The sequence below is a fragment of the Scyliorhinus torazame genome, chromosome 29 (assembly GCF_047496885.1).
Source record: "Scyliorhinus torazame isolate Kashiwa2021f chromosome 29, sScyTor2.1, whole genome shotgun sequence".
Classification (NCBI taxonomy): Eukaryota; Metazoa; Chordata; class Chondrichthyes; order Carcharhiniformes; family Scyliorhinidae; genus Scyliorhinus; species Scyliorhinus torazame.
This window is the reverse complement of record NC_092735.1, coordinates 6253581-6279735: the sequence shown is the minus strand read 5'-3', so window position 1 is coordinate 6279735 and position 26155 is coordinate 6253581. Positions and strand designations below refer to the sequence as shown.

The 26155-nt window shown below is 51.1% G+C and overlaps 1 protein-coding gene across 2 annotated transcripts in view; it reads left to right on the top strand.

Moving 5' to 3' along the window:
- The window catches only part of LOC140403829 (zinc finger CCCH domain-containing protein 7B-like), a 143453-nt gene that overhangs the window by 53228 nt on the left and 64070 nt on the right, over positions 1-26155 (top strand). For both annotated transcript variants that reach the window (XM_072492001.1, XM_072492000.1), the window contains exons 3-8: positions 607-646; positions 3421-3618; positions 5824-5982; positions 12563-12643; positions 15970-16026; positions 19682-19724. In XM_072492001.1, the coding sequence (XP_072348102.1) occupies positions 607-646; positions 3421-3618; positions 5824-5982; positions 12563-12643; positions 15970-16026; positions 19682-19724 (578 nt within the window). The remainder of the gene's footprint in view (positions 1-606; positions 647-3420; positions 3619-5823; positions 5983-12562; positions 12644-15969; positions 16027-19681; positions 19725-26155) is intronic.

Sequence of the window (26155 nt, the reverse complement as noted above, 5' to 3'; positions counted from 1 at the left end):
CTCACTCACTCACTCACTCACTCACTCACTCACTCACTCTCACTCACTCACTCACTCACTCTCACTCACTCACTCACTCTCACTCACTCACTCTCACTCACTCTCTCTCACTCACTCACTCACTCACTCACTCTCTCACACCCGCACTCACACCCGCACTCACACCCGCACTCACTCACTCACTCACTCACTCTCTCACACCCACACTCACACCCGCACTCACTCTCTCACTCACACCCGCACTCACTCTCTCACTCTTTCCGAGTCTACCCCGTCTAATCCTGTTGGAATTTTATAATACCCTGAGTAAAAATATTCTGGTATTCCTCACGAGGACTAAATTACTTTGTTACGGTGAAGAGAAATAGGTGATGGTATTAACTGTCTTTGAGCCCGTGTGAACACGGGATAGCTGGGACACTGGGCTGAGTGGCAGGAGAGCAGGTGAGACTGAATTGTCAACTCAACAAAAACATTTCTGTCTTGTTTCACCAATGGGCTTGGGTCCTGTTAACAAGTGGTTCTATATAAATGCAACTTTTGTATTAGTCACCATTGCTCAGAAATCTCACTAACAGTCTTTTGTTTTCTCTGCTTCCCCACCAGATCTCCCCTGCCTTATCCAGGAAGTCAAGATGACTATGAGGTACGAGCAATTCGTGCTGTTCTGGGCCTCTTTGTTTTTTAAAAAAAATGTATTTTTTGCTTATCCGCCAAGCTGGTGGGAGGGGCAACTCCCTCGCCACTCCTCTCGGTGGGAAAAACAGAGGCCCTACTGTCACTGTCTCCAAAATTACTCCGAAGCTGCGTCTCAGAAGATAACAAACAGGAACAGGTGGAGGCCATTCAGCCCCTCGTCTCTGCTCCAACTTTGAATAAGATCAAGGCTGACCTGATTATGGCCTTCACTTTGCTGCTCCCCCACCCCCCCCCGACTCCCTCCCCATAACTTTTTGCTCCCTTTTCGATCAAAATCAGCCTAACTCAGCCTGGAATATATTCAATGACCCAGTGTCCACTGCTCTATGAGCTAGGGAAATCCAAAGTTTGATGACTCTCTGAGAGAAGAAATTCCTCCTCACCTTAAATGGGAGACCCCTTATTCTGGGATTCCCCCATGAAGGGAAATAGTCTCCCAGCCTCTACCCTGTGGGGAGGCAGTGGCGTAGCGGCAGTGGCGTAGCGCAAGTGGCGTAGCAGCATTGCCGCTGGACTAATAATCCAGAGATCCAGACTAATATTCTGAGGTCCTGGGTTCAAATTTGAATTCAACGTGGTAGCACAGTGGTTAGCACTGTTGCTTCACAGCGCCAGGATCCCGGATTTGATTCCCGGCTTGGGTCACTGTCTGTGCGGAGTCTGCACGTTCTCCCCGTGCCTGCGTGGGTTTCCTCCGGGTGCTCCGGTTTCCTCCCACAAGTTCTGAAAGACGTGCTTGTTAGGTGAATTGGACATTCTGAATTCTCCCTCTGTGTACCCGAACAGGCGCTGGAATGTGGTGACTAGGGGATTTTCACAGTAACTTCATTGCAGTGTTAATGTAAGCCTACTTGTGACAATAATACAGATTATTATTAAAAATCTATTCAAATGACAACAATGAAACCATTATCGATTGATATAACTAATGTCCTTTAGGGAAGGAAATCTGCCGTCCTAGACTACATCTGACTCTGGATCCACACGAATGTCGTTGACTCTTAAAATGCCCTCACTCAGTTCAAAGCTGACTTGGTGGGGCCAGCGATACCCACGCCCCATTAATAAATGGGGAGGGGGGGGAAGCCCCATTAACATCTGATGTATGAATAAGACCCCATCTCTGATTCTTCTGAACCCCAATGAGTACGGGCCCAACCAGCTGAACATTTCCTCACGAGACAAACCCCTTCATCCCAGCAATCAGCCTGGCGAAGCTTCTCTTGAAATGTTTCCAATGCAGAACTCTCACCAGACAGCAAGACTTTTATACTCCAACCCCCTTGAAATCAACATTCCATTTGCCTCCCTGGTTACTCGATGACGTGCTAAATCTTTATGATTCCTGCACACGGTGTCATGTGAGAATGCCTTTAAGAAATTGATGTTTAAGCAATGTACCTTTAAGAAATGCGGTGATGTCAGAGTGTGGGTGGAGCTGGACTTTAGATTAGCCATTTTGCAGTTTTTAGTTTCAGTTTGAAAGAGTTTGTGTGTGTCTGTGTTTTGCAGTGAGCTGGATCTCTGCCATGAAAGACCATCTCTGGATCATTTGGGTGATTTAAACTCATAATAGTAAAACCTTTAACCTGATGTGTTTCTGTTTAAAGGTGTTAAGTCTCTTGGATGTTGAAAGGAATAACTGAAAGATTATTTAGTGTTGCAATATTTTCGGGATTATCTTTGAAGTAAGGGGTGTTAAGTGATCCAGTGTTTATTTAAATGGTTAAGTTGAGTTCATGGAATCAACATTGTTTTGTGTTTAAAAACCCACGTGTCCATAATTGTAATCCCACACCTGGAGAACAAGCCGTGTGCTTCAAAAGCAACAATCCATTAAAGGGGGGGGGGGGTTTGGTTGGACTCCATGATACATTTTGGGGTTCTGAAGACACCTCTCCCGTAACAACGGTCACACACACACATCCCTCCGTACCACAGCATTCTGCAGTCTTTCACCATTTAAACATTATCCTGTTTCCCTCAATCTTCCCACGAAAGTGGACAACCTCCCATTTTCCTACAATATACTTTTACCTGCCACTCGCGTGACCTTCCTACGTCCCTTTGCAGACACTTTGTATCTTCCTCGCAACTTGCTTTCTGACCCTATCTTTCTATCATCAAATTTGGCTCAAATAATAATAATAAACTTCATTATTGTCACAAGTAAGCTTAATTAAACACCGCAAGTGTGAAAATCCCCTAGTAGCCACATTCTGGCGCCTGGTCGGCTACACGGAGGGAGAATTCAGAATGTGGTCTTGTGGGAGGAAACCGGAGCACCCAGAGGAAACCCACGCAGACACGGGGAGAACGTGCAGACTCCACACAGACAGAGACCCAAGCCGGGGATCGAACATGGGACCCTGGTGGGGTGAAGCAGCAGTGCTAATCACTGTGCTACCGTGTCGCCCCTGCTCAAGTGTCGAAAAGCTCCTTAACCATGGGTTGATGGGATGGGAGAAAGCCCTTTCCTTGCCTGAAAATCCACGGACGTGCTTCCCAATTATGGATAACTGGATAACGATCACCTCATAAACTGAGCCAGCAGGGAAAGGAGGAGAATTGTCCTTTGGCAACTGGACAACAGAAAGTGACCATTCTGAATGAGATTACAGTGCGACGTGGCAGTGGTTTGTACAGTTCCGCCAAGATCTAACGAGGGGCTCCGTTTTAACTTACAATTTTGTTGGGTTTTTTTTTTGTCCCTCGATCTAGGCTTTTCTGCACCAGCTCGTTAAAAACCTGCTGGAAGAAGGGAATGGGCTGTACAGAGAGAAAGATTATAAACTGGCGCTGGTTCAGTACGTGGAGGCCTTGAACGTAGCACAGTACGCAGAATCGGATGAGGTGGTAATCTCGAAAGGTTTGCTTGAGAAGCTGTACGTGAATCGAGCCGCCTGCTACATCAGCATGGTGAGTGTTAGCAAGATTCTTAAATTTATTGGTAACTTTACATAGAACATACAGTGCAGAAGGAGGCCATTCGGCCCATCGAGTCTGCACCCACCCACTTAAGCCCTCACTTCCACCCTATCCCCGCAACCCAATAACCCCTCCTAAACTTTTTTGGTCACTGAGGGCAATTTATCACGGCCAATCCACCTAACCTGCACATCTTTGGACTGTGGGAGGAAACCGGAGCACCCGGAGGAAACCCACGCAGACACGGGGAGAACGTGCAGACTCCACACAGGCAGTGACCCAAGCCGGAATCGAACCTGGGACCCTGGCGCTGTGAAGCCACAGTGCTATCCACTTCTGCTACCGTGCTGATTTAGGGCAGAAACCTACACCTTGTGAAGACCTAGACGATATTTGCCTCACAGCACTCCAGACTGGTGACTTACCTTATTGCTGCTTATGGGAGCTTGCAGAAATCGGATGCTGCATTTTTAATATTATAACCGTGGCTACACTTCAGAAGTTGTTCATTGGTTTTAAAAGTGCTCCTGTATAAATTGAAGCCTTTATTTCTCTCTTGACTGTGTTGCGTTGGATCTGTGGTGAAATATTTCCGATGTTGATCCCACTGCACTGTTGGGTTATTATCTATGGCGTGGTGCCTTTAGTTGCTGTATCCCGCTGTTGCTGAATTGACCCTGTTTGTACGCCAGGTGGATTTTGTAACAGTGGACAGGCAACAGTGATCCACCGCTAGTGCAAAGTCGTGGCTTCTTACTGCGGCTGGGCCTGTGCTGATGGTGGAGGGTGATTGGCAGAGAGTAGCAATGGAAGGATGCTTTTCTAATTGGAGGGCTGTGACTAGTGGTGTTCCGCAGGGATCAGTGCTGGGACCTTTGCTGTTCGTAGTATATATAAATGATTTGGAGGAAAATGTAACTGGTCTGATTAGTAAGTTTGCAGACAACACAAAGGTTGGTAGAATTGCGGATAGCGATGAGGACTGTCAGAGGATCCAGCAGGATTTAGATTGTTTGGAGACTTGGGCGGAGAGATGGTAGATGGAGTTTAATTCAGACAAATGTGAGGTAATGCATTTTGGAAGGTCTAATGCAGGTAGGGAATATACAGTGAATGGTAGAACCCTCAAGAGTATTGAAAGTCAGAGAGATCTAGGAGTACAGGTCCACAGGTCATTGAAAGGGGCAATACAGGTGGAGAAGGTAGTCAAGAAGGCATATGGCATGCTTGCCTTCATTGGCCGGGGCATTGAGTATAAGAATTGGCAAGTCATGTTGCAGCTGTATAGAACCTTAGTTAGGCCACACTTGGAGTATAGTGTTCAATTCTGGTCGCCACACTACCAGAAGGATGTGGAGGCTTTAGAGAGGGTGCAGAAGAGATTTACCAGAATGTTGCCTGGTATGGAGGGCATTAGCTATGAGGAGCGGTTGAATAAACTCGTTTTGTTATTAATGGAACGACGGAGGTTGAGGGGCGACCTGATAGAGGTCTACAAAATTATGAGGGGCATAGACAGAGTGGATAGTCAGAGGCTTTTCCCCGGGGTAGAGGGGTCAATTACTAGGGGGCATAGGTTTGAGGTGCGAGGGGCAAGGTTTAGAGTAGATGTACGAGGCAAGTTTTTTACGCAGAGGGTAGTGGGTGCCTGGAACTCGCTGCCTGACGAGGTGGTGGAAGCAGGGACGATAGGGACATTTAAGGGGCATCTTGACAAATACATGAATAGGATGGGAATAGAGGGATACGGACCCAGGAAGTGTAGAAGTTTGTAGTTTAGTTGGGCAGCATGGTCGGCACGGGCTTGGAGGGCCGAAGGGCCTGTTCCTGTGCTGTACATTTCTTTGTTCTTTTATAAGGGGAGGGGGATATTTTCTATGAATCACCATTTCCAGTCAGGCCGAGAGGCTCTGAGCAACTGAGGCACTGCTGGGTTGGTATCTGCAGAACCCCATCCCAGAAAGACCTTCAGAAAATCGGGGAGGATCATTCTCCCCGTGTCTGCGTCGGTCTCACCCCCCACAGATGTGCAGGGTAGGTAGATTGGCCGCGCTAAATTGCCCCTTAATTGGGAAAAAAAAGTTTGAAAGAAAAGACAAAGGGGACAATAACGAGCAAGAAAAGTGACTCTTGCCCTCCCCGAGTGTGTGAAGCAACCGGAATCCGTGGAGGTGCTGACTTTGGCTGTTCTTGCAGGGTGTATATCAGAAAGCTCTGGAAGACTGCGAAAACACGCTCAAGCTCAATGAGAATAACTACCGGGCACTCTATCGGAAAACGCAGGCCCTTAACGAGCTGGGAAAACATAAAGAAGCTTATGACTGCATTGCAAAGTTCTCCTTCGCTGTTCCCCAGGTGAGTAGGTCTGTTTACGTTGCGGTGTGGTGTAGTTTTGGCTTTCGTGCCTCCCACCTCGACACAAAATTTATACAACATGCGGATTAGGAGCAGGAGGAGGCCACTCGGCCCCTCGAGCCTGGCCCGCCATTCCGCTCGGGCGGAGTAGCCACATTCCCTCCTTCCGAGAGTCGCTATTATAGTAACCATTCACCACTGTACCACATTGTATCACGCTGTTGCCCATGTGGGCTCCACCTATGGACCATTGTTTGTACTACACCGATTGTATCATGTTGGTGTCATGATGGCAACGCATCGTTCCCGTGTGAGGTGTTACCCACTTAGTTCCCTCCCCAGCCCTTCCTCCGCACCCTTTTAAGCTCTTGGCTGTTTCATGTAACCACTTTTCAAAACTATTTACAGGTCCCCTTCCACAGGGAAATACAGGGGAAAAACCCCGGATTCCCTTTGTGGTGCCGGTTTTGAATTGACGGCCCATCATTACCACTGGAAATAGGATCAACAAATGAAATACATAAAAACCCTCTAAGGTGCCTCTGTTAGCCATGGTCTAATTGATAGGTAGATCACAGGAACAGGAGGAGGCCATTCAGCCGCCCCCAGCAAACCTCCTGACCAATCAGCCCAGGATTTGTTGAAACACGCCATCCATAAATCTACGGTGCCTAAAATTAGTGGGTGGGGGACTGGGGTTTGCTTCAAGCCAGTTGTTCTGATGGTGCTGTCCTTGTTTTGTGGCAACACCGTTCAATGGTTCAATCAAAAGCCGTGTTTACAGCACAGAATCAGGACATTTGGCCCTGTCATAATATGCACATCATGAGGTAAAGACGGGCAGTGACAGACACCCAGGTTAGCCAATCAACACACAGGACAGAACACAACCAATCACTAGACAGAACACCAGAGGGGGGCTTCCTACTAAAAAACACGCGGCATCAGCACTCCGCCTCTTTCCACTGGTGATAACTGTAGTGACAGTCAGGGTGTACCTTCGACAGTTAGCACCTTCTACACGTGGCTCAGAGCTAGTCTGGTCTAGTTAGTTAGAGTTAGCATACTTAGGTTAGTAGAGTGTCAACCCACAGCCAGCTGTGTGCATTGTTACAGAAGTTCAATAACTCGTATTGAACCAACGTCTAAGTTTGGTGTTTGCTTTCCAGTACAACTGTATCCAGTAGCAGTCCGCGTTACCCCAGGGTCAATAACACGACAGGCCCTTCTTGTCTGTGCTCTACATGAGCATCCTCCCACCCCTCTTCATCTCATTCAGTCAGCCTAACAATCAGTCCCTTTCTCTCTTGTGTTTATTTAGCTTCCCCTGAAGGCTTTGGACTGTGGGAGGAAACCGGAGCACCCGGAGGAAACCCACGCAGACACGGGGAGAATGTGCAGACTCCGCACAGACAGTGACCCAAGCCGGAATCGAACCTGGGACCCTGGCGCTGTGAGGCAGCAGTGCTAACCACTGTGCCACCGTGACGCCCCTGTTTGGCGATCCTTTCCATCTTCGATATTGTACCTTTGGTTCCCGAGTCCAAATCATTTGTGCAAATGGTGAACAGCAGTTGTCCCAGCAACTGGTCCCTGTGGAAAACTATTTGCCGCCTTCCACCAGTCAGAGTAACTACGTTTAACCCCAGCTCCTCTCTGTTTTGTAGCAAGTTTACTATTCGTTCTGCTCCTCATCCCCTGATTCCACATATTCAGGTCTTAATCATCGGTTTACTGCGTGCGGCCTTGTCCGTGGCCTACAGAACGTTGGTGTACATTACATTTCCTTTACATTACAGGTAGCCCAGTCCCAAGCCTCGATCCTGCAGCACACGGCACAGGCAGCCTGGGCCCAGGCCTCGATCCTGCAGCACACGGCACAGGCAGCCCGGGCCCAGGTTCCTGCAGCACACGGCACAGGCAGCCCGGGCCCAGGCTCCTGCAGCACACGGCACAGGCAGCCCGGTCCCAGGCTCCTGCAGCACACGGCAGAGGCAGCCCGGTCCCAGGCTCCTGCAGCACACGGCACAGGCAGCCCGGTCCCAGGCTCCTGCAGCACACGGCACAGGCAGCCCGGGCCCAGGCCTCGATCCTGCAGCACACGGCACAGGCAGCCCGGGCCCAGGCCTCGATCCTGCAGCACACCGCACAGGCAGCCCAGTCCCAGGCTCCTGCAGCACACGGCACAGGCAGCCCGGGCCCAGGCCTCGATCCTGCAGCACACCGCACAGGCAGCCCAGTCCCAGGCTCCTGCAGCACACGGCACAGGCAGCCCGGGCCCAGGCTCCTGCAGCACACGGCACAGGCAGCCCGGGCCCAGGCCTCGATCCTGCAGCACACGGCACAGGCAGCCCGGGCCCAGGCCTCGATCCTGCAGCACACGGCACAGGCAGGCCGGGCCCAGGCTCCTGCAGCACACGGCACAGGCAGCCCAGTCCCAGGCCTCGATCCTGCAGCACACGGCACAGGCAGCCCGGTCCCAGGCTCCTGCAGCACACGGCACAGGCAGCCCGGGCCCAGGCCTCGATCCTGCAGCACACCGCACAGGCTGCCCGGGCCCAGGCCTCGATCCTGCAGCACACGGCACAGGCAGCCTGGGCCCTGGCCTCGATCCTGCAGCACACGGCACAGGCAGCCTGGGCCCAGGCCTCGATCCTGCAGCACACGGCACAGGCAGCCCGGGCCCAGGTTCCTGCAGCACACGGCACAGGCAGCCCGGGCCCAGGCTCCTGCAGCACACGGCACAGGCAGCCCGGTCCCAGGCTCCTGCAGCACACGGCACAGGCAGCCCGGGCCCAGGCTCCTGCAGCACACGGCACAGGCAGCCCGGGCCCAGGCTCCTGCAGCACACGGCACAGGCAGCCCGGGCCCAGGCCTCGATCCTGCAGCACACCGCACAGGCAGTCCGGGCCCAGGCCTCGATCCTGCAGCACACGGCACAGGCAGCCCGGGCCCAGGCTCCTGCAGCACACCGCACAGGCAGCCCAGGCCCAGGCCTCGATCCTGCAGCACACGGCACAGGCAGCCCGGGCCCAGGCCTCGATCCTGCAGCACACCGCACAGGCAGTCCGGGCCCAGGCCTCGATCCTGCAGCACACGGCACAGGCAGCCCGGGCCCAGGCTCCTGCAGCACACCGCACAGGCAGCCCGGGCCCAGGCCTCGATCCTGCAGCACACGGCACAGGCAGCCCGGGCCCAGGCCTCGATCCTGCAGCACACGGCACAGGCAGCCCGGGCCCAGGCTCCTGCAGCACACGGCACAGGCAGCCCGGGCCCAGGCCTCGATCCTGCAGCACACGGCACAGGCAGCCTGGGCCCAGGCCTCGATCCTGCAGCACACGGCACAGGCAGGCCGGGCCCAGGCTCCTGCAGCACACGGCACAGGCAGCCCGGGCCCAGGCTCCTGCAGCACACCGCACAGGCTGCCCGGGCCCAGGCCTCGATCCTGCAGCACACGGCACAGGCAGCCCGGGCCCAGGCCTCGATCCTGCAGCACACGGCACAGGCAGCCCGGGCCCAGGCCTCGATCCTGCAGCACACGGCACAGGCAGCCCGGGCCCAGGCCTCGATCCTGCAGCACACGGCACAGGCAGCCCGGGCCCAGGCTCCTGCAGCACACGGCACAGGCAGCCCGGGCCCAGGCTCCTGCAGCACACGGCACAGGCAGCCCGGGCCCAGGCTCCTGCAGCACACGGCACAGGCAGCCCGGTCCCAGGCCTCGATCCTGCAGCACAAGGCACAGGCAGCCCGGGCCCAGGCCTCGATCCTGCAGCACACGGCACAGGCAGCCCGGGCCCAGGCCTCGATCCTGCAGCACACGGCACAGGCAGCCCGGGCCCAGGCTCCTGCAGCACACGGCACAGGCAGCCCGGGCCCAGGCTCCTGCAGCACACGGCACAGGCAGCCCGGGCCCAGGCTCCTGCAGCACACGGCACAGGCAGCCCGGGCCCAGGCCTCGATCCTGCAGCACACGGCACAGGCAGGCCGGGCCCAGGCTCCTGCAGCACACGGCACAGGCTGCCCGGGCCCAGGCCTCGATCCTGCAGCACACGGCACAGGCAGCCCGGTCCCAGGCCTCGATCCTGCAGCACACGGCACAGGCAGCCCGGCCCCAGGCCTCGATCCTGCAGCACACGGCACAGGCAGCCCGGGCCCAAGCCTCGATCCTGCAGCACACGGCACAGGCAGCCCGGGCCCAGGCTCCTGCAGCACACGGCACAGGCAGCCCGGGCCCAGGCCTCGATCCTGCAGCACACGGCACAGGCAGCCCAGCCCCAGGCCTCGATCCTGCAGCACACGGCACAGGCAGCCCAGCCCCAGGCCTCGATCCTGCAGCACACGGCACAGGCAGCCCAGCCCCAGGTTCCTGCAGCACACGGCACAGGCAGGCCGGTCCCAGGCCTCGATCCTGCAGCACACGGCACAGGCAGCCCGGGCCCAGGCCTCGGCCATTGAGGCCTTGAAGCCAGCAAGTGAGTGTCTACTGGCGTTCCAGGATGAAGCTGCTTTGTGATTCACTCCTCCTCAATGTGGGTTCACACAGACAGCGCTCCCGGGCGGAATAGCTGCAATGTGTCGGCATGCCCACATGAAATGGGATCTCGGTGACACTAGATGCTGCAACGCTCTTGCAACCCCTACATTTCCAGGGAGTCAATCGCTGAAAACAGACGTCCGATAGTAGTGAGTTCAGATAATCGCAATAAATGGCAATTAAAATTAAAACCTCCTCGTCTGATATTATGGAAATTCAGAAGACAAGGAATATCTATTGGGCCATCCATACCATCATAATACAGAATCTCCGCACCCACCACAAGCCTTGTTGTTTCTTGGGACAGATGAAGAAGCAGATAAAAATCCGTACTGAGGAATATCGTTTGGAAACCTCTCCCCCGACCCTTTTAGGCGATCAAAACTCGTCCAGGGGAAATCACATTGGTGCTGGAATATTACAGGCACCTAATTATTGTCCAATACGATCTGTGTTCCAGCCAGGGACAGGTCCAACCCTTCCTTAGGCGTGGAGCAAATCAATGTTCATTGTGCGATCTGGCAATCCTGTTCGACAGCTCCCTAGTCTCTGGAATAGAAGAACCGCTGAAATGAAATGAAAATCGCTGATTGTCACAAGTAGGCTTCAAATGAAGTTGCTGTGAAAATCCAATCTCGTTCTGCCCTCCGATTACCTTGTAAACCTGACCCTTGATTGCCCTGAACTCCCCTTCCCGGAATAATTTGTCCACGTGGACATAATCCTGCCCCTTGATTATTTTGTAAACTTCGATCAAATCACCCCGAGTCTCTGCTTCTCTGAAACATACAGACTCGGCTCCTTAAGCCTATTTGGATAGAGAGTGGGTTTTAAACTCTTGACTCAGTGTTGTGTTCCTCCTGCTCCTCCTCCTATGCCTTTTGCAAAGCCTCGATGTCCACATGAGGGCACCAAATGGGTGCAGATTATACTAAATGAAGCCCAATTCAGGTCGCATACAAGGCAAAACGGTAGGTTTTAATTTGTAATGAATTGTCCTGTAAATATAACCGGTTTGTTTTAGATATTGCTGCCCAGTATTGGCTGTGAGCGTTTAGCGACTGATCCACTGTAATGTCCAGAACGTCGTCTTTCCCCACAGGTTCAGTGGGATGCCTAATTGTTTAGCATTGGACCAGCCCATGTTAATGATAGAATTTACAGTGCACAAGGAGGCCATTCGGCCCATTGAGTCTGCACTGGCCGTTGGAAAGAGCACCCGACTTAAGCCCACATCTCCACCCTATCCCCGTAACCCCACCTAACCTTTTGGACACGAAGGGCAATTTAGTATAGCCAATCCACCTAACCTGCACATCTTCGGACTGTGAGAGGAAACCGGAGCCCCCGGAGGAAACCCATGCCGACATGGGGAGAACGTGCAGACTCCACACAGACAGTGATCCAAGGTCAGAATTGAACCTGGGACCCTGGCACTGAGGCAGCTGTGCTAACCACTGTGCCACCATGCCGCCCACTGCACTTCTGCAATTAAGAGATTATGAACACTCTTGTGATTGATCTGGTAATCTAAATTCCTCTACAGTTCTAAACTTTGCTCACAGAATAGAACAGAATCTCTACAGTGCAGAAGCTGCCATTCGGCCCATCGAGTCTGCACTGACCCTTTGAAAGACCACCCTACCTATGCCCAATCCCCTGCCCTATTCCTGCAATCCCACCCTAAGGGACAATTGATCGTGGCCAATCCACCTAACCTGCGCATCTCTGGACTGTGTGAGGAAACCGGAGCACCCAAAGTAAACTCACGCAGACACGGGAGAAGGTGCAAACTCCACACTGTCACCCAGGGTCGGATTCAAACCCAGATTCCTGGTGCTATGAGACAGCAGTGCTAACCACTGGGCCACCATGCTGCCCCAGGACTTTGCAGGCCTGTAAGACTCAGCAACTCACCACATAACTCGCTGAACATTCTCATAGTGTAAACCCGGTGGCTTCCAAAGTGTCACAAACCTCAATAGGCAATTTCTCCAAAGCAAAATGATGAAAGGTGGAACAACAAGTTATCCTGTTTGCATTTAGGACGAAAACGTAGTGAAATTGACACAAGAACTGGCACAGAAGTTGGGGCTAAGGATCCGGAAAGCATATATCAGAGCTCGGGTGAGTGTTATCAGTTTGCTGAATGTTTTATTTCCTTTCCAGCTCCTTTTCCTGATGTTTATTGCCCCCTCGGGGGAGGGGATATTGGATTGTATCATTGTACTTCCGGAGTTTGACGAAGTAGGTGCTAAGAGCATGTTTTCCGAGGCTGGGGAGGCTAGAAGTAGGCAGATTTCACGAGAAGTGGGAAGATCCTTTCCAGCCCATCTCGTCGATCGGGCCTTGTCCAGGAGGTCGCACTCAGCCTGATAATTCTGTGTGGTGCCTACCACTTGTGCAAAGGGCTCTCTGGCCCAGCCAGAAACCAGTCTAGCTCTCACTTGGAGGAACTCAGCGAATTGGGAACTTGCTCGCTTGCATCCCCATTCCCTGCGGAAAGAGCTATCTCCTCGTAACTAACCAAAACCTGGCCCAATCCAATTGCAATTTGTGGCCCCAGGTCCTCTCTCCGTAACCCAAGTTTAATATGTTGATTTTGAGCCATGGGGGAGGCTGGATTTATATTTTCAACACAGGAGGCTGAGGGGAGATTTAATTGGAGTGTATAACAGTATGATGGCCACAGGCAGAGTGGATAGGAAGAACCGGTTTCCCTCAGCAGACAGGTCAGTAAACAAGACGCATAGATTTAAAGGAATTTGGTGGAGTAATTAGAGGGGAGTTGAGGAGAAATGATTTTCACCCAGAGACTACAGACCAAGTGATGTAGGAGCTGTTTCAAGACCTGTGTATTGAGTCAGCTTCCACGTGGGGTTATTCCCTGTGGCTCAGCTCAGTACCGAGAGGAACCAAACACCACAACCTGGACAAGATGGCTTTTTAAAAAAAAAATTTAGAGTACCCAATTATTTTTCCCAATTAAGGAGCAATTTAGTGTGTCCAATCCACCTAACCAGCACATCTTTGGGTTGTGGGGGTGAAACCCACGCAGACACGGGGAGAATGTGCAAACTCCACACGGACAGTGACCCAGGGCCGGGATTCGAACCCGGGTCCTCAGTGCCATAGGCAGCAATGCTAACCACTGCACCACCGTGCTGCCCAACAAGATGGCTATTTAATCAAGCTTGTTACATGTACACGGAGAACAGACTGGATATCGGCCAAGACCTGTTCTGCCGAACAAAGACCCGAAAACAGTCCTTCTACACCGTTCAAAAATCAATAGCCCACCCCAGTTGGAAGCGATCGAATCCCTGCAGCTGCTACTTTTAAACTTATCCAATAGAATTGCAAGCAGTGTTTAAACGTCACCCAATAGAATCGCAAGGAGCGCATGATTGAGCCTCATCCTGACAGCTGCTTGCACCGACTGTGAGAAACAGAACAACAGAACCAGCACCCTGAATTGTTTCACAAAGACGAGATGTCAGAAGTAATGTCCTTTTGGTCAAGTTCGCCATCCTAAATCCCATTCGATTACTTATTACTGCTATGTCCTAAAAATACATGTTTAATGGTTAATAATGATCGCTCAGTCCTATAATTCATCTCAATCCTTAATAAAGTAACTTATGTAAAACTACTCTAGTGGCATGCTAACGATTCAGTTTTAAGAGGTATCATCGCTGACTCCCCCTTCACCAAGAACTGGGATTGACTGTTTTTAGGCGCAAACACAACAGGTCAGATTCTGTATTGTAAATTTCTTTGGATGTATAACCTTTTTAATTCGAGCAAGATGTGAACTTGAAGATAACATTTCATGATCTTATTCCGATCACCCCTAAGTCTACACCTCTTCTAACTTCGCTTGATGACCATAATATGTTATTTATAAAATACAGGAATGCTGGCTGCTTTCCCCCCCACACCCCTCTCACCTCACGGCCTTGGGGCCCATGGTGGGGAATCCTGGCTGAAAAACAAATGCTTTACAATGGCTACACCCATGGGTTATTAACGTGGCAAATAGTTTGTCGCCTTGTGGGAGGAATCAGAAGACCGTAAACCTGGGTTTGTGGAGCAGCTTTGAAGTAGAAAGCGAGGTCTCGAATCAGGCAAAGAGGGGCTGAGCTGACAGGTGGGGTTTTCAGGAGGTTTGTAAAGTCAAGAGGGAAAGGGCAGTAAGGAAAGAGATGCAGAGAGTTGGGCCAAAGTGGCTGGAAACCTGGCTGTTGGAATGGATGTTGGGTGGGTTGCAGAGTTCAGAGGTTGGGTTGGACACAAAGGGACATTCGGGTGGAAAAGATTATGCTAAACCTTTTATAAGTCACTGCTTCAGCCCGAGTTAAGGTCTTCAATTCTAGGCCACTTGGGAAGAATGGAACAGGAGATTTACTAGAATGGGGCTAGGGCTACGGGACTTTGGTTATGTGGAAAGACTGGAGAAGCTAGGATTGTTCTTCTTGGAGCAGAGAAGGTTCAGAGGAGATGTCATGGCAGTGTTCGAAATCCTGAAGATCTATTACAGATACAAAGCTGTATCGTTGCGGGGTCTATTAATCACCTTGTAATCTATTTGTCTTGTAACAAAAGCAACAATTGCCCCCAATGAAGGCGCAGTGGGCCAGCAAACACGGGGGCTGTCCGTGGGATGTGCATCTGTAATGAACGCCCAAGTTGTGTGACTGATGCTTCCCTTTTCATAGAAGTTTACAGCATGGAAACAGGCCCTTCGGCCCAACCAGTCCATGCCGCCCAGTTTTTTACCATTAAGCTAGTCCCAGTTGCCCGCACTTGGCCCATAACCCTCTATACCCATCTTACCCATGTAACTATCTAAATGCTTTTTGAAAGACACAATTGTACCCGCCTCTACTACTACCTCTGGCAGCCCATTCCAGACACTCACTACCCTCTGAGTGAAGAAATTGCCCCTCTGGGCCCTTCTGAATCTCTCCCCTCTCACCTTAAACCTATGCCCTCTAGTTTTAGACTCCCCTACCTTTGGGAAAAGATGTTGACTATCTACCTTATCTATGCCCCTCATTATTTTATAGACCTCTATAAGATCAACCCTAAGCCTCCTACGCTCCAGGGAAAAAAGTCCCAGTCTATCCAGCCTGTCCTTATAACTCAAACCATCAAGTCCCGGCAACATCCTAGTAAATCTTTTCCGCATTCTTTCTAGTTTAATAATATCCTTTCTATAATAGGGTGACCAGAACTGCACACAGTATTCCAAGTGTGGCCGTACCAATGTCTTTTCTATAAATAAATGATTTTACTCATCTTGGCTATTCTGGAGCAAACTGACACAGGGAACAGAGGTGTGTGTCAGTCCGGCGTTGCACCTTTCAGTGACAGTGAAGAAGCCAGGCCTCTGATACGGCTGTACCTGCATTGAACCCACACTGAGTCCCACCAATGTTTTCTTTTCTCAGCATGACATGGATACAGTGGGTCTGACCGAGATTGGCAATTCAGTGAACAGCAGCCAGGTACGTTGACCTACTTTTAAGTTATTAGGCAGGTGAGGAGTTTTTCCGGAGCTGTTTCTGTTGGAACATCTGTAGCTTGGGTGATGTAGAATCACAGCACATTTCCACCTATCCCTGCAATTTATTCCTCCTTCAAATGTTTGCGCAGTTCCATTTTGAAGGACACTATTGAATCTGCGTTCATGACCCCGACATTCCAAACCCTAGCATTCATACTTAATAAATCACCACGGTTCGGCGTTTGTGTCTGGTGCAAAACAGGCTTCAATTCTGCATTGAACTAAAAGACAACTAATCAAAATCATTTCCAGACTCTCAAGCGGACGTTGTTCATCAAATTCTCCCTCGTGCAAAGATGGAAGATAGTAAAAAGATCTGATCCCACCCCTGAAAAGAGATTTATCAAAGTCCTTTCAGCGATCGTGCTGTTTCTTCCACTCCCAAGAGCTTGAGTTCAAAAATTCAGAATGATGCTCCACAGTGCAATACTGAGAAAGTGCAGCGTGGTTGGGGGCACCTTGGGCTGGATTCTCCGCCGGCGGGATGCTCCGTTTTGCCAGCAGCCCGACGGCTTGGGGCTGCCCACAATGGGAAACCCCATTGACTAGCCGGCATTATAGAGCATCACGCCGGCGGGGTAAACCAGAAATGTGATGGGGCGGAGACTCGCCCCATGTTTCTGGTGCAATGTCTTTCCTCTGGGGTGAACATAAAAGATTCCAGATGTTATTTGAAGAACGGCAGAGTAGTTCTCACCTGTGTCCCGGGATTTGTTTATCCCTCGATGTACCCCGTGACAATACAGGTTATCTGACCTTGAGTATTGCTGAAAAAAAGACACACGTCGCTGAAGCTTTTTGTCTTGCACTCATCAGGACAATTCCATCGCAAGGATGCCAAATTGTAATAGAACAACCACTTAATGCTCCCTTTGGCTGTTCGCAACAGCAAAATATTCAACCAGCCCATGCTTGCAAAACTCAAAAACAATTGGCAGGGCTTTCTGGCTCTTCTCGCTGCGGGATCTTCCGGTCTTGCCGAAATCGATCCCTGCCGTGGGTTCCCCAGCAGCGGGATGGGTGAGCCATGCAAAACATGCCAATGGCGAGCTGCCTCTGTTGTGGGAAAACCTGCCCGGGGGTGCTGGAGAATTCTGGCCATGGTACCCAACGTTAGATGTGATTCTGCAATTGGACAACATTTGCTGAACAATCCTGATTGTGATAAGAATTACACTGAGAAACAATTTAAGATTATCAGTTGGGCTCGCAATGTGGCTCACTTTTTTTATCTTTATTCCTTCATGTGATGCGGGCGTCGCTGACAAGCCCAGCATTTGTTGCCCATTCCTAATTACCCTTGAACTGAGTCACTTACTCGGATATTTCAGAGGGCAGTTAAGAATCAATCACATTGCTGTGGGTCTGGAGTCACGTGTAGGCCAGACTGGGTAAGGACGGCAGATTTCCTTCCCTAAAGGGACATTAATGAACCAGATGGGTTTTTACAACAATCGGCAATAGCTTTGTGGTCATCATTAAACTTGTAATGCCAGATTTTTATTGAATTAAAATTTCACCATCTGGGATTCGAACCTGGGTCCCCAGATTAGTACGCTTAGTCTCTGGATTGCTACTCCAGTGGCAAAACCACTATGCCACCACCTTCCCTTATGTATGCTAGAAGCCACATATATTCTCACACAGGGCCCTGCCCTTTTCAGACAGAAGGAACACGTACATACATACATTACGTCTTATTCAGTTGAACAAAGCAGACACTCGCCGTTACTGGTTCGTTCCCCAGGGAAATGCCTTGACTAATCAGAGTCAACCTGCCTGGTTTGAATTTAAACAAAGATTGGCAGTTAACTGTCAGTTATCAGTTAACTGGTGCATTCGCCATGATAACGCCTCTAACAATCAGAGTCCACTTGCCAATCAATCGCACTCTTTTCTCATGCAGTACGAGTGGCTCCTAATACAATTTGGTAATCTTGCGAATTGTCCTGATGAGTGCAAGATGGGAAGTTTTGACAGCATGTGTTTTTTCTCAGCAATACTCAAGTTCTGTACTACTGAAAGATTATCTGATCGTTATCACAATTCTGTTTATGGGACATTGCAAATTGGCTGCCAGGTTTCCTACATTACAGCAGGTGATGATTTTGATTTAGGAAGTACTCTGCTCGATCTGTTGGTTCAAATGTGGATGACCTCAAACCATGTCGAGATTGAAATCCCTACTCCGCAGTTTTGCCCATTGACCAAATCTATTAATATCTATTATTATCAGTTAATAATAGATCTCTTAATTTATTAATATCTGTTTGTAATTTGATGCTTCTATCTACAATGCTGTCTACCCTTTGTGTCATCAGCAATCTTGGATAGGTGGCTCGCAATCCCACCATCTAAATCGCGACTCCAGGTGTTGAATAGCTGAGGCACCAATTCCAGTCCCTGTGGGACACCGTTAGTCACCTCCTGCCACATGGAGTTCCCACCCGGCCAATATTCTTACTCTCGTTCGATCCCGGCTCTGGGTCACTGTCCGTGTGGAGTTTGCACATTCTCCCCGTGTCTGTGTGGGTCTCGCCCCCACATCCCAAAGATGAGCAGGTTAGGTGGATTGGCCACGCTAAATTGCCCCTGAATTGGAAAAAATGAATTGGCCACATTGAATTGAAAAGAAAGAATTGGGTACTCTAAATTTATAAATAAATTAAAAAAAGAAGCATTTAACGAAAGTCAAAGCTTGTGAAACCAAAGCAAATTATTGACCTGAAGAGTAAATTGTCGGACCGTGTGGGAAACAGAGAGTGAGGATATTTAAAAAAATAAATTTAGAGTACCCAATTCTTTTTTTTTCAATTTAACGTGGCCAATCCACCTACTCTGTTAAAAGCCTCTTATGAGGGTCTTTCAAAAGCCCTCTGGAAGCCCCTATAAATAGCATCGGTAGATATTTCCCTGACCAATTTTAGTCAGATTCATCAGACATCATTTATCCTTTATAAATCCTGGCTCTCTGATCAGTTGAAATTTTTCAGTTTTCACGATGTGCAGTCACTCTTTCATTGATTACAGATTCTGCAAATTTTCCAACTTATGTTCGACTAACTGGACTATACTTCGCTTGTTCCCCACCCCCTCCCCACCTCCATGCCTTCCTTAAACTTGTTGAGTATCATGAGTATTATGGGGCTGGTTTAGCACAGTGGGCTAAACAGCTGGCTTGTAATGCAGAACAAGGCCAGCAGCGCGGGTTCAATTCCCGTACCAGCCTCCCCGAACAGGCGCCGGAATGTGGCGACCCGGGGCTTTTCACAGTAACTTCATTGAAGCCTACTTGTGACAATTATTATTATTATTCAAATTTCCAATCTAAAGGGCGCCAACCAATGGCCGCGTCGCGCCATGCGCGAATCCGAGCGAGTCGGTTTGATTGCGGGAGAGTCTCAAATCAGGCGCCGATCGGGTTCCGATATAACCAGCCCCCTCCCGTTGGTGAGCGTGGCAAGGAACCAGTAATCACCAGTTATGGCACTGTGAGACAGCCGTGCTAACTGCTGCGTCACCGTCCCGCCCTGCTCTTACCAGGTTACTTTGGGCTCCATTGTCAGCCAATTTCAATTCTTTGTATTCTCCCACAGGTTTCCATAAATGGCACAAGTGGCATAGATGATATAGAGTCAGGTGAGTCTCTTCTACCCGTCTTGCTGCGGAAATGTGATTCTCCGCTACAGGCAGTCCTCGGACTGGTTCCTGAAATCCAAGTTATAAGTCGAAACATTGTACGCCTGAGCTGATTTTCCCATGGGATCAATGGTACAAATGGGGGGGGATTGGTTCCTGAGCCAAAGCAGGAAATTGCTCATGGGGTGCCTGACGGGGTAAAATGCTCTCAACTCTTGCCCTGTCAAGCCGCTGTGGCGACTGTTGATGTCTGCACGCCTTAGCACAAGTTCCTCGGTTAGTTTGGGGAATATAATGATGCCATCGATCACTGTCAGTTGCCTGTTTAACTGTGAACATCTACAATGCTGAGCACATATTAGACACAACAGAAGCATATCAATGGATTAAAATAGCGATGATTGCGCCAAAGATATTTAGGGGAATAAAATGCACATTTCCTTTTTTTTTTTTTTAAAGTATTTTTTAATTCAAATTTTTACATATTTTCAACAAAACCCCCCCCTTACAGAAATAACAAAAAAACAAAGAACACATAAATAAACATCTTATAGCAATGTCACGTATTCCCCCAATATACAAGCCCCCCATTAAACGATAATAAACACAGTAAGTAAGCACAAAGTACCCCCCCCCCCCGGTTTGCTGCTGCTGCTCTCCACCTCCTAACGCTCCGCTAGAAAGTCTAGGAACGGTTGCCACCGCCTGAAGAACTCTTGCACAGATCCTCATAAGGCAAATTTTACCCAATTTAATGAACCCAGCCATGTCGCTGATCCAGGCTTCCACACTCGGGGGCCTCGCATCCTTCCACTGTAGCAGAATCCTCCGCCGGGCTACCAGGGACGCAAAGGCCAGAATACCTGCACTCCCGGCTCGTCCGATACTCTAAATAGTGCGAGCCCCCAACTCGGCTTAGCCCGGGTGTTTATCACCTTAGACACCGTCCTCGCAACGCCCCTCCAGAACCCATCCAGCGCTGGGCACACCCAGAACATGTGGGCGTGATTTGCTGGGCTCCCCGAACACCTCACACACCTGCCCTCTACTCCAAAAAACCGACTCCGCCTTGCCCCAGTCGTGTGCGCCCTGTGCAGAACCTTAAATTGTATCAGGCTAAGCCTGGCGCAAGAAGAGGAAGAATTTACCCTACCCAGGGCGTCCGCCCATGTACCCTCGTCTATCTCCTCCCCTAGCTCCTCCTCCCATTTACCTTTCAGCTCCTCCACCGAGGTCTCCTCCTCTTCCTGCATCTCCTGGTAGATCGCCGAGACCCTGCCTTCTCCAACCCACACCCCTGAGAGCACCCTATCCTGGATCCTATGTGCTGGCAGCAGGGGAAATTCCCTCACCTGCTGTCTTACAAATGCCATTACCTGCATGTACCTGAAGGCATTTCCAGGGGGGAGCCCGAATTGTTCCTCCACCGCCCCAAGGCTCACAAACGTCCCATCTATAAACAGGTCCCCCATCCTTCTAATTCCTGCCCTGTGCCAGCTCAGGAACCCCCCATCCATTCTCCCCGGGACAAACCGATGGTTCTCACGGATCGGGGACCACACCGAAGCCTCTGCCTCCCCCCTGTGGCGCCTCCACTGCCCCCAAATTTTGAGGGTCACCGCCACCACTGAACTCGTGGTGTACCTTGTCGGCAGGAGCGGCAGTGGTGCCGTCACCAGCGCTCTCAGGCTGTGCCCACACAGGACGCCATCTCCAGCCTCTTTCACGCCGCCCCCTCCCCCTCCATTACCCACTTGCGTATCATCGCCACATTGGCAGCCCAGTAGTACCCACACAGATTAAGCAACGCTAGTCCTCCTCTGTCCCTGCTCCATTCCAGAAACACCCTCGGGGTCTTTTTTGCCCATACAAACTCCATGATGCTCCTACTGACTCGCTTAAAAAAGGCCTTAGGGATCAGGATGGGGAGGCACTGGAATATAAAAAGGAACCTCGGGAACACCGACTGTACCCTACCCGCCAGGGAGAGTGGCAGCATATCCCACCTTTTAAACTCCTCCTCCATCTGCTCCACCAGCCTCGTCAAGTTGAGCTTGTGTAGGGCTCCCCAGCTCCTGGATACCTGGATATCTAGGTACCGAAAACTCCTTTCCGCCCTCTTCAATGGAAGCTCGTCTATCCCCCTTCCCTGGGTGTACCACGAAGAGCTCACTCTTCCCCCATGTTGAGCTTATACCCGGAAAAGTCTCCAAACTCCCTGAGGATCCGCATCACCTCCGGCATCCCCCCCCCCACTGGGTCCGTCACATACAGTAACAGGTCGTCGGCATACAACAAAACCTGGTGTGTCCCCCTCCCCGGACCAGCCCCCTCCAGTTCCTGGACTCCCTCAAAGCCATCGCCAAAGGCTCAATTGCCAACACAAATAGCAGGGGGGAAAGGGGGCACCCCTGTCTCGTCCCCCGGTACAGCTAAAAGTATTCCGACCTCCTCCGATTTGTGGCCACACTTGCCACCGGGGCTTCGTACAGTAACCTAACCCAACTAACGAACCCCTCCCCGAACCTCCTCAACACTTCCCACAGGTACCCCCACTCCACCCTATCGAAGGCATTCTCCGCATCCATAGCCGCCACTATCTCCGCTTCCCCCTCCACTGCAGGCATCATGATTACATTTAGGAGCCTCCGCACATTGGTGTTTAGCTGCCTCCCCTTCACTAAACCCGTCTGGCCCTCGTGGATCACCCCCGGGACACAGTCTTCAATTCTGGTAGTCAACACCTTCGCTAACAGCTTCACATCCACGTTGAGGAGCGAGATTGGCCTATACGACCCACACTGTAAAGGGTCCTTGTCCCGCTTCAAGATCAGCGAGATCAGCGCCCTGGACATAGTCGGGGTAGGGACCCCCCCCTCCCTCGCCTCATTGAAAGTCCTCACTAGTAGTGACAGGTCCATATACTTCCTGTAAAATTCCACTGGGAACCCATCTGGCCTCGGTGCCTTCCCCGCCTGCATACTCCCCAGCCCCTTAGTCAGCTCCTCCAGCCCTACCGGTGCCCCAAGCCTCGCCACCTGCCCCTCCTCTACCCTCGGGAACCTCAGCCGGTCCAGAAAACGACGCATCCCCCCCCCCTCCTCTGTCGGGGGCTCAGACCTATACAGCCCCTCGTAGAAGTCTCTAAATACCCCATTTATTCACACCGCACCGTGTTCCCCCCTTTCTCCCTAACGCCCCCAATCTCCCTCGCTGCCTCCCGCTTCCGAAGCTGGTGTGCCAGCATCCGGCTAGCCTTCTCCCCGTACTCATACACCGCACCTTGCGCCTTCCTCCACTGCACCTCCGCCTTCTTGGTAGTCAACAGGTCGAACATTGCCTGGAGTATTCGTCGCTCCTTGAGTAGTCCCTCCTCGGGGATCTCTGCATACCTCCTATCTACCCTTAAAATCTCTCCCACCAACCTCTCCCTCTCTCTCCTCTCCTTCCCCTCCTTGTGGGCCCTAGTGGAGATTAGCTCTCCCCTAATCACTGCCTTCAGCGCCTCCCAGACCACCCCCACCTACACCTCCCCATTATCGTTCACCTCTAGGTATCTTTCAATGCACCCCCGGATCCGCCCGCTCACCACCTCATCCGCCAGCAAACCCACCTCCAGGCGCCACAGCGGGCGCTGGTCCCTCTCCTCCCCTAGCTCGAGCTCCACCCAGTGCGGGGCATGGTCTGAGATGGCTATGGCCGAATACTCCGTGTCCTCCACCCTCGGGATCAGCGCCCTGCTCAAAACGAAGAAGTCAATCCGGGAGTAGGCTTTATGGAAAGAGAATTCCCTGGCCCCCCGCCTAACAAACCTCCAAGGGTCCACTCCTCCCACCTGGTCCATAAACCCCCACAACACTTTGGCCGCCGCCAGCCTCTTACCCGTCCTGGACCTAGAGTGGTCCAATGCTGGATCCAATACCGTATTAAAGTCCCCCCCCATTATCAAGCTCCCTCCCTCCAGGTCCAGAATCCGGCCCAACGTGCGCCGCATAAATTCGGCATCGTCCCAATTCGGGGCGTACAGATTCACCAAGACCACCCGCACCCCCTGCAGCTTACCACTCACCATCACATACCTACCTCCATTGTCTGCCACGACGCTCAGCGCCTCAAACGACACCCGCTTCCCCACCAAAATCACCAACCCTCGATTCTTTGCGTCCAACCCTTCTCGTTCTTATGTTCTTATGTTCCAAGAGCCGGTGCAGACTCGATGGGCCGAATGGTCTCCTGCACTGTAAATTCTATGATTCTGTACGACATAACATAAGAGCTAGGAGCCATCTGGCCCCTCGAGCCTGCTCCGCCATTCAATGAGATCATGGCTGATCTTTTTGTGGACTCAGCTCCACTTACCCGCCCGCTCACCGTAACCCTTAATTCCTTTACTGTTCAAAAATCTATCTTTGCCTTAAAAACATTCAACGAGGTCGCCTCAACTGCTTCACTGGGCAGGGAATTCCGCAGAGTCACAACCCTTTGGGTGAAGAAGTTCCTCCTCATTGAAAGTCCTCACTAGTAGTGGGCCCAACAGGTCCATATCCTCCTCAACTCAGTCCTAAGTCTGCTCCCCCTTATTTTGAGGCAATGCCCCCTAGTTCTAGTTTCTCTCGTCAGTGGAAACAACCACTGTTTGGGCAGCACGGTAGCATTGTGGATAGCACAATTGCTTCACAGCTCCAGGGTCCCAGGTTCGATTCCGGCCTGGGTCACTGTCTGTGCGGAGTCTGCACATCCTCCCCGTGTCTGCGTGGGTTTCCTCCGGGTGCTCCGGTTTCCTCCCACAGTCCAAAGATGTGCAGGTTAGGTGGATTGGCCATGATAAATTGCCCTTAGTGTCCAAAATTGCCCTTAATGTTGGGTGGGGTTACTGGGTTATGGGGGTAGGGTGGAGGTGTTGACCTTGGGTAGGGTGCTCTTTCCAAGAGCCAGTAAATTCTATGATATTTAACCTCCCAGCTTCTATAATTGGATACGTTTCTATAAGATCCCCCCTCATTCATCAAAATTCCAATGAGTCTAGTCCCAGTCTACTCAGTCTGTCCTCACAAGCCAATCCTCTCAACTGGAATCCACCTGGTGAATCTCCTGTGACTGAAAGGATATAAGACCGTAAGACAGAGGGTACTGGGTGCCTGGAACTCGCTGCCGGAGGAGGTGGTGGAAGCAGGGACGATAGTGACATTTTAGGGGCATCTTGACAAATACATGAATAGGATGGGAATAGAGGGATACGGACCCCAGAGGTGCAGAAGATTTTAGTTTAGACGGGCAGCATGGTCGGCACAGGCTTGGAGGGCCGAAGGGCCTGTTCCTGTGCTGTACTTTTCTTTGTTCTTTGTAAGACATAGAAGCAGATTTAGGCCACTCGGCCCATCGAGTCTGCTCCGCCATTCAGTCATGGCTGATATGTTTCTCACCCCCATTCTCCTGCCTTCTCCCCATAACCCCGATCCCCATAGCTTCGCACAAACAGAGACTCGAGCCGGGAATTGAACCTGGGACCCTGGCACTGTGAAGTAACAGTGCTAACCACTGTGCTACCATGCTGCCCATAAATGGTGGTGGACAATTAAGCAACTATCAGGAGGCTCCACAAATAACCCCATCCTCAATCAGTGCAAGAGCACTTGCAGGCATAATCTTCATCCAGGAGCGCTGAGTGAATGATCCATAGAACATAGAACATAGAACAATACAGCGCAGTACAGGCCCTTCGGCCCACGATGTTGCACCGAAACAAAAGCCATCTAACCTACACTATGCCATTATCATCCATATGTTTATCCAATAAACTTTTAAATGCCCTCAATGTTGGCGAGTTCACTACTGTAGCAGGTAGGGCATTCCACGGCCTCACTACTCTTTGCGTAAAGAACCTACCTCTGACCTCTGTCCTATATCTATTACCCCTCAGTTTAAAGTTATGTCCCCTCGTGCCAGCCATATCCATCCGCGGGAGAAGGCTCTCACTGTCCACCCTATCCAACCCCCTGATCATTTTGTATGCCTCTATTAAGTCTCCCCTTAACCTTCTTCTCTCCAACGAAAACAACCTCAAGTCCATCAGCCTTTCCTCATAAGATTTTCCCTCCATACCAGGCAACATCCTGGTAAATCTCCTCTGCACCCGCTCCAAAGCCTCCACGTCCTTCCTATAATGCGGTGACCAGAACTGTACGCAATACTCCAAATGCGGCCGTACCAGAGTTCTGTACAGCTGCAACATGACCTCCCGACACCGGAACTCAATCCCTCTACCAATAAAGGCCAACACTCCATAGGCCTTCTTCACAACCCTATCAACCTGGGTGGCAACTTTCAGGGATCTATGTACATGGACACCTAGATCCCTCTGCTCATCCACACTTTCAAGAACTTTACCATTAGCCAAATATTCCGCATTCCTGTTATTCCTTCCAAAGTGA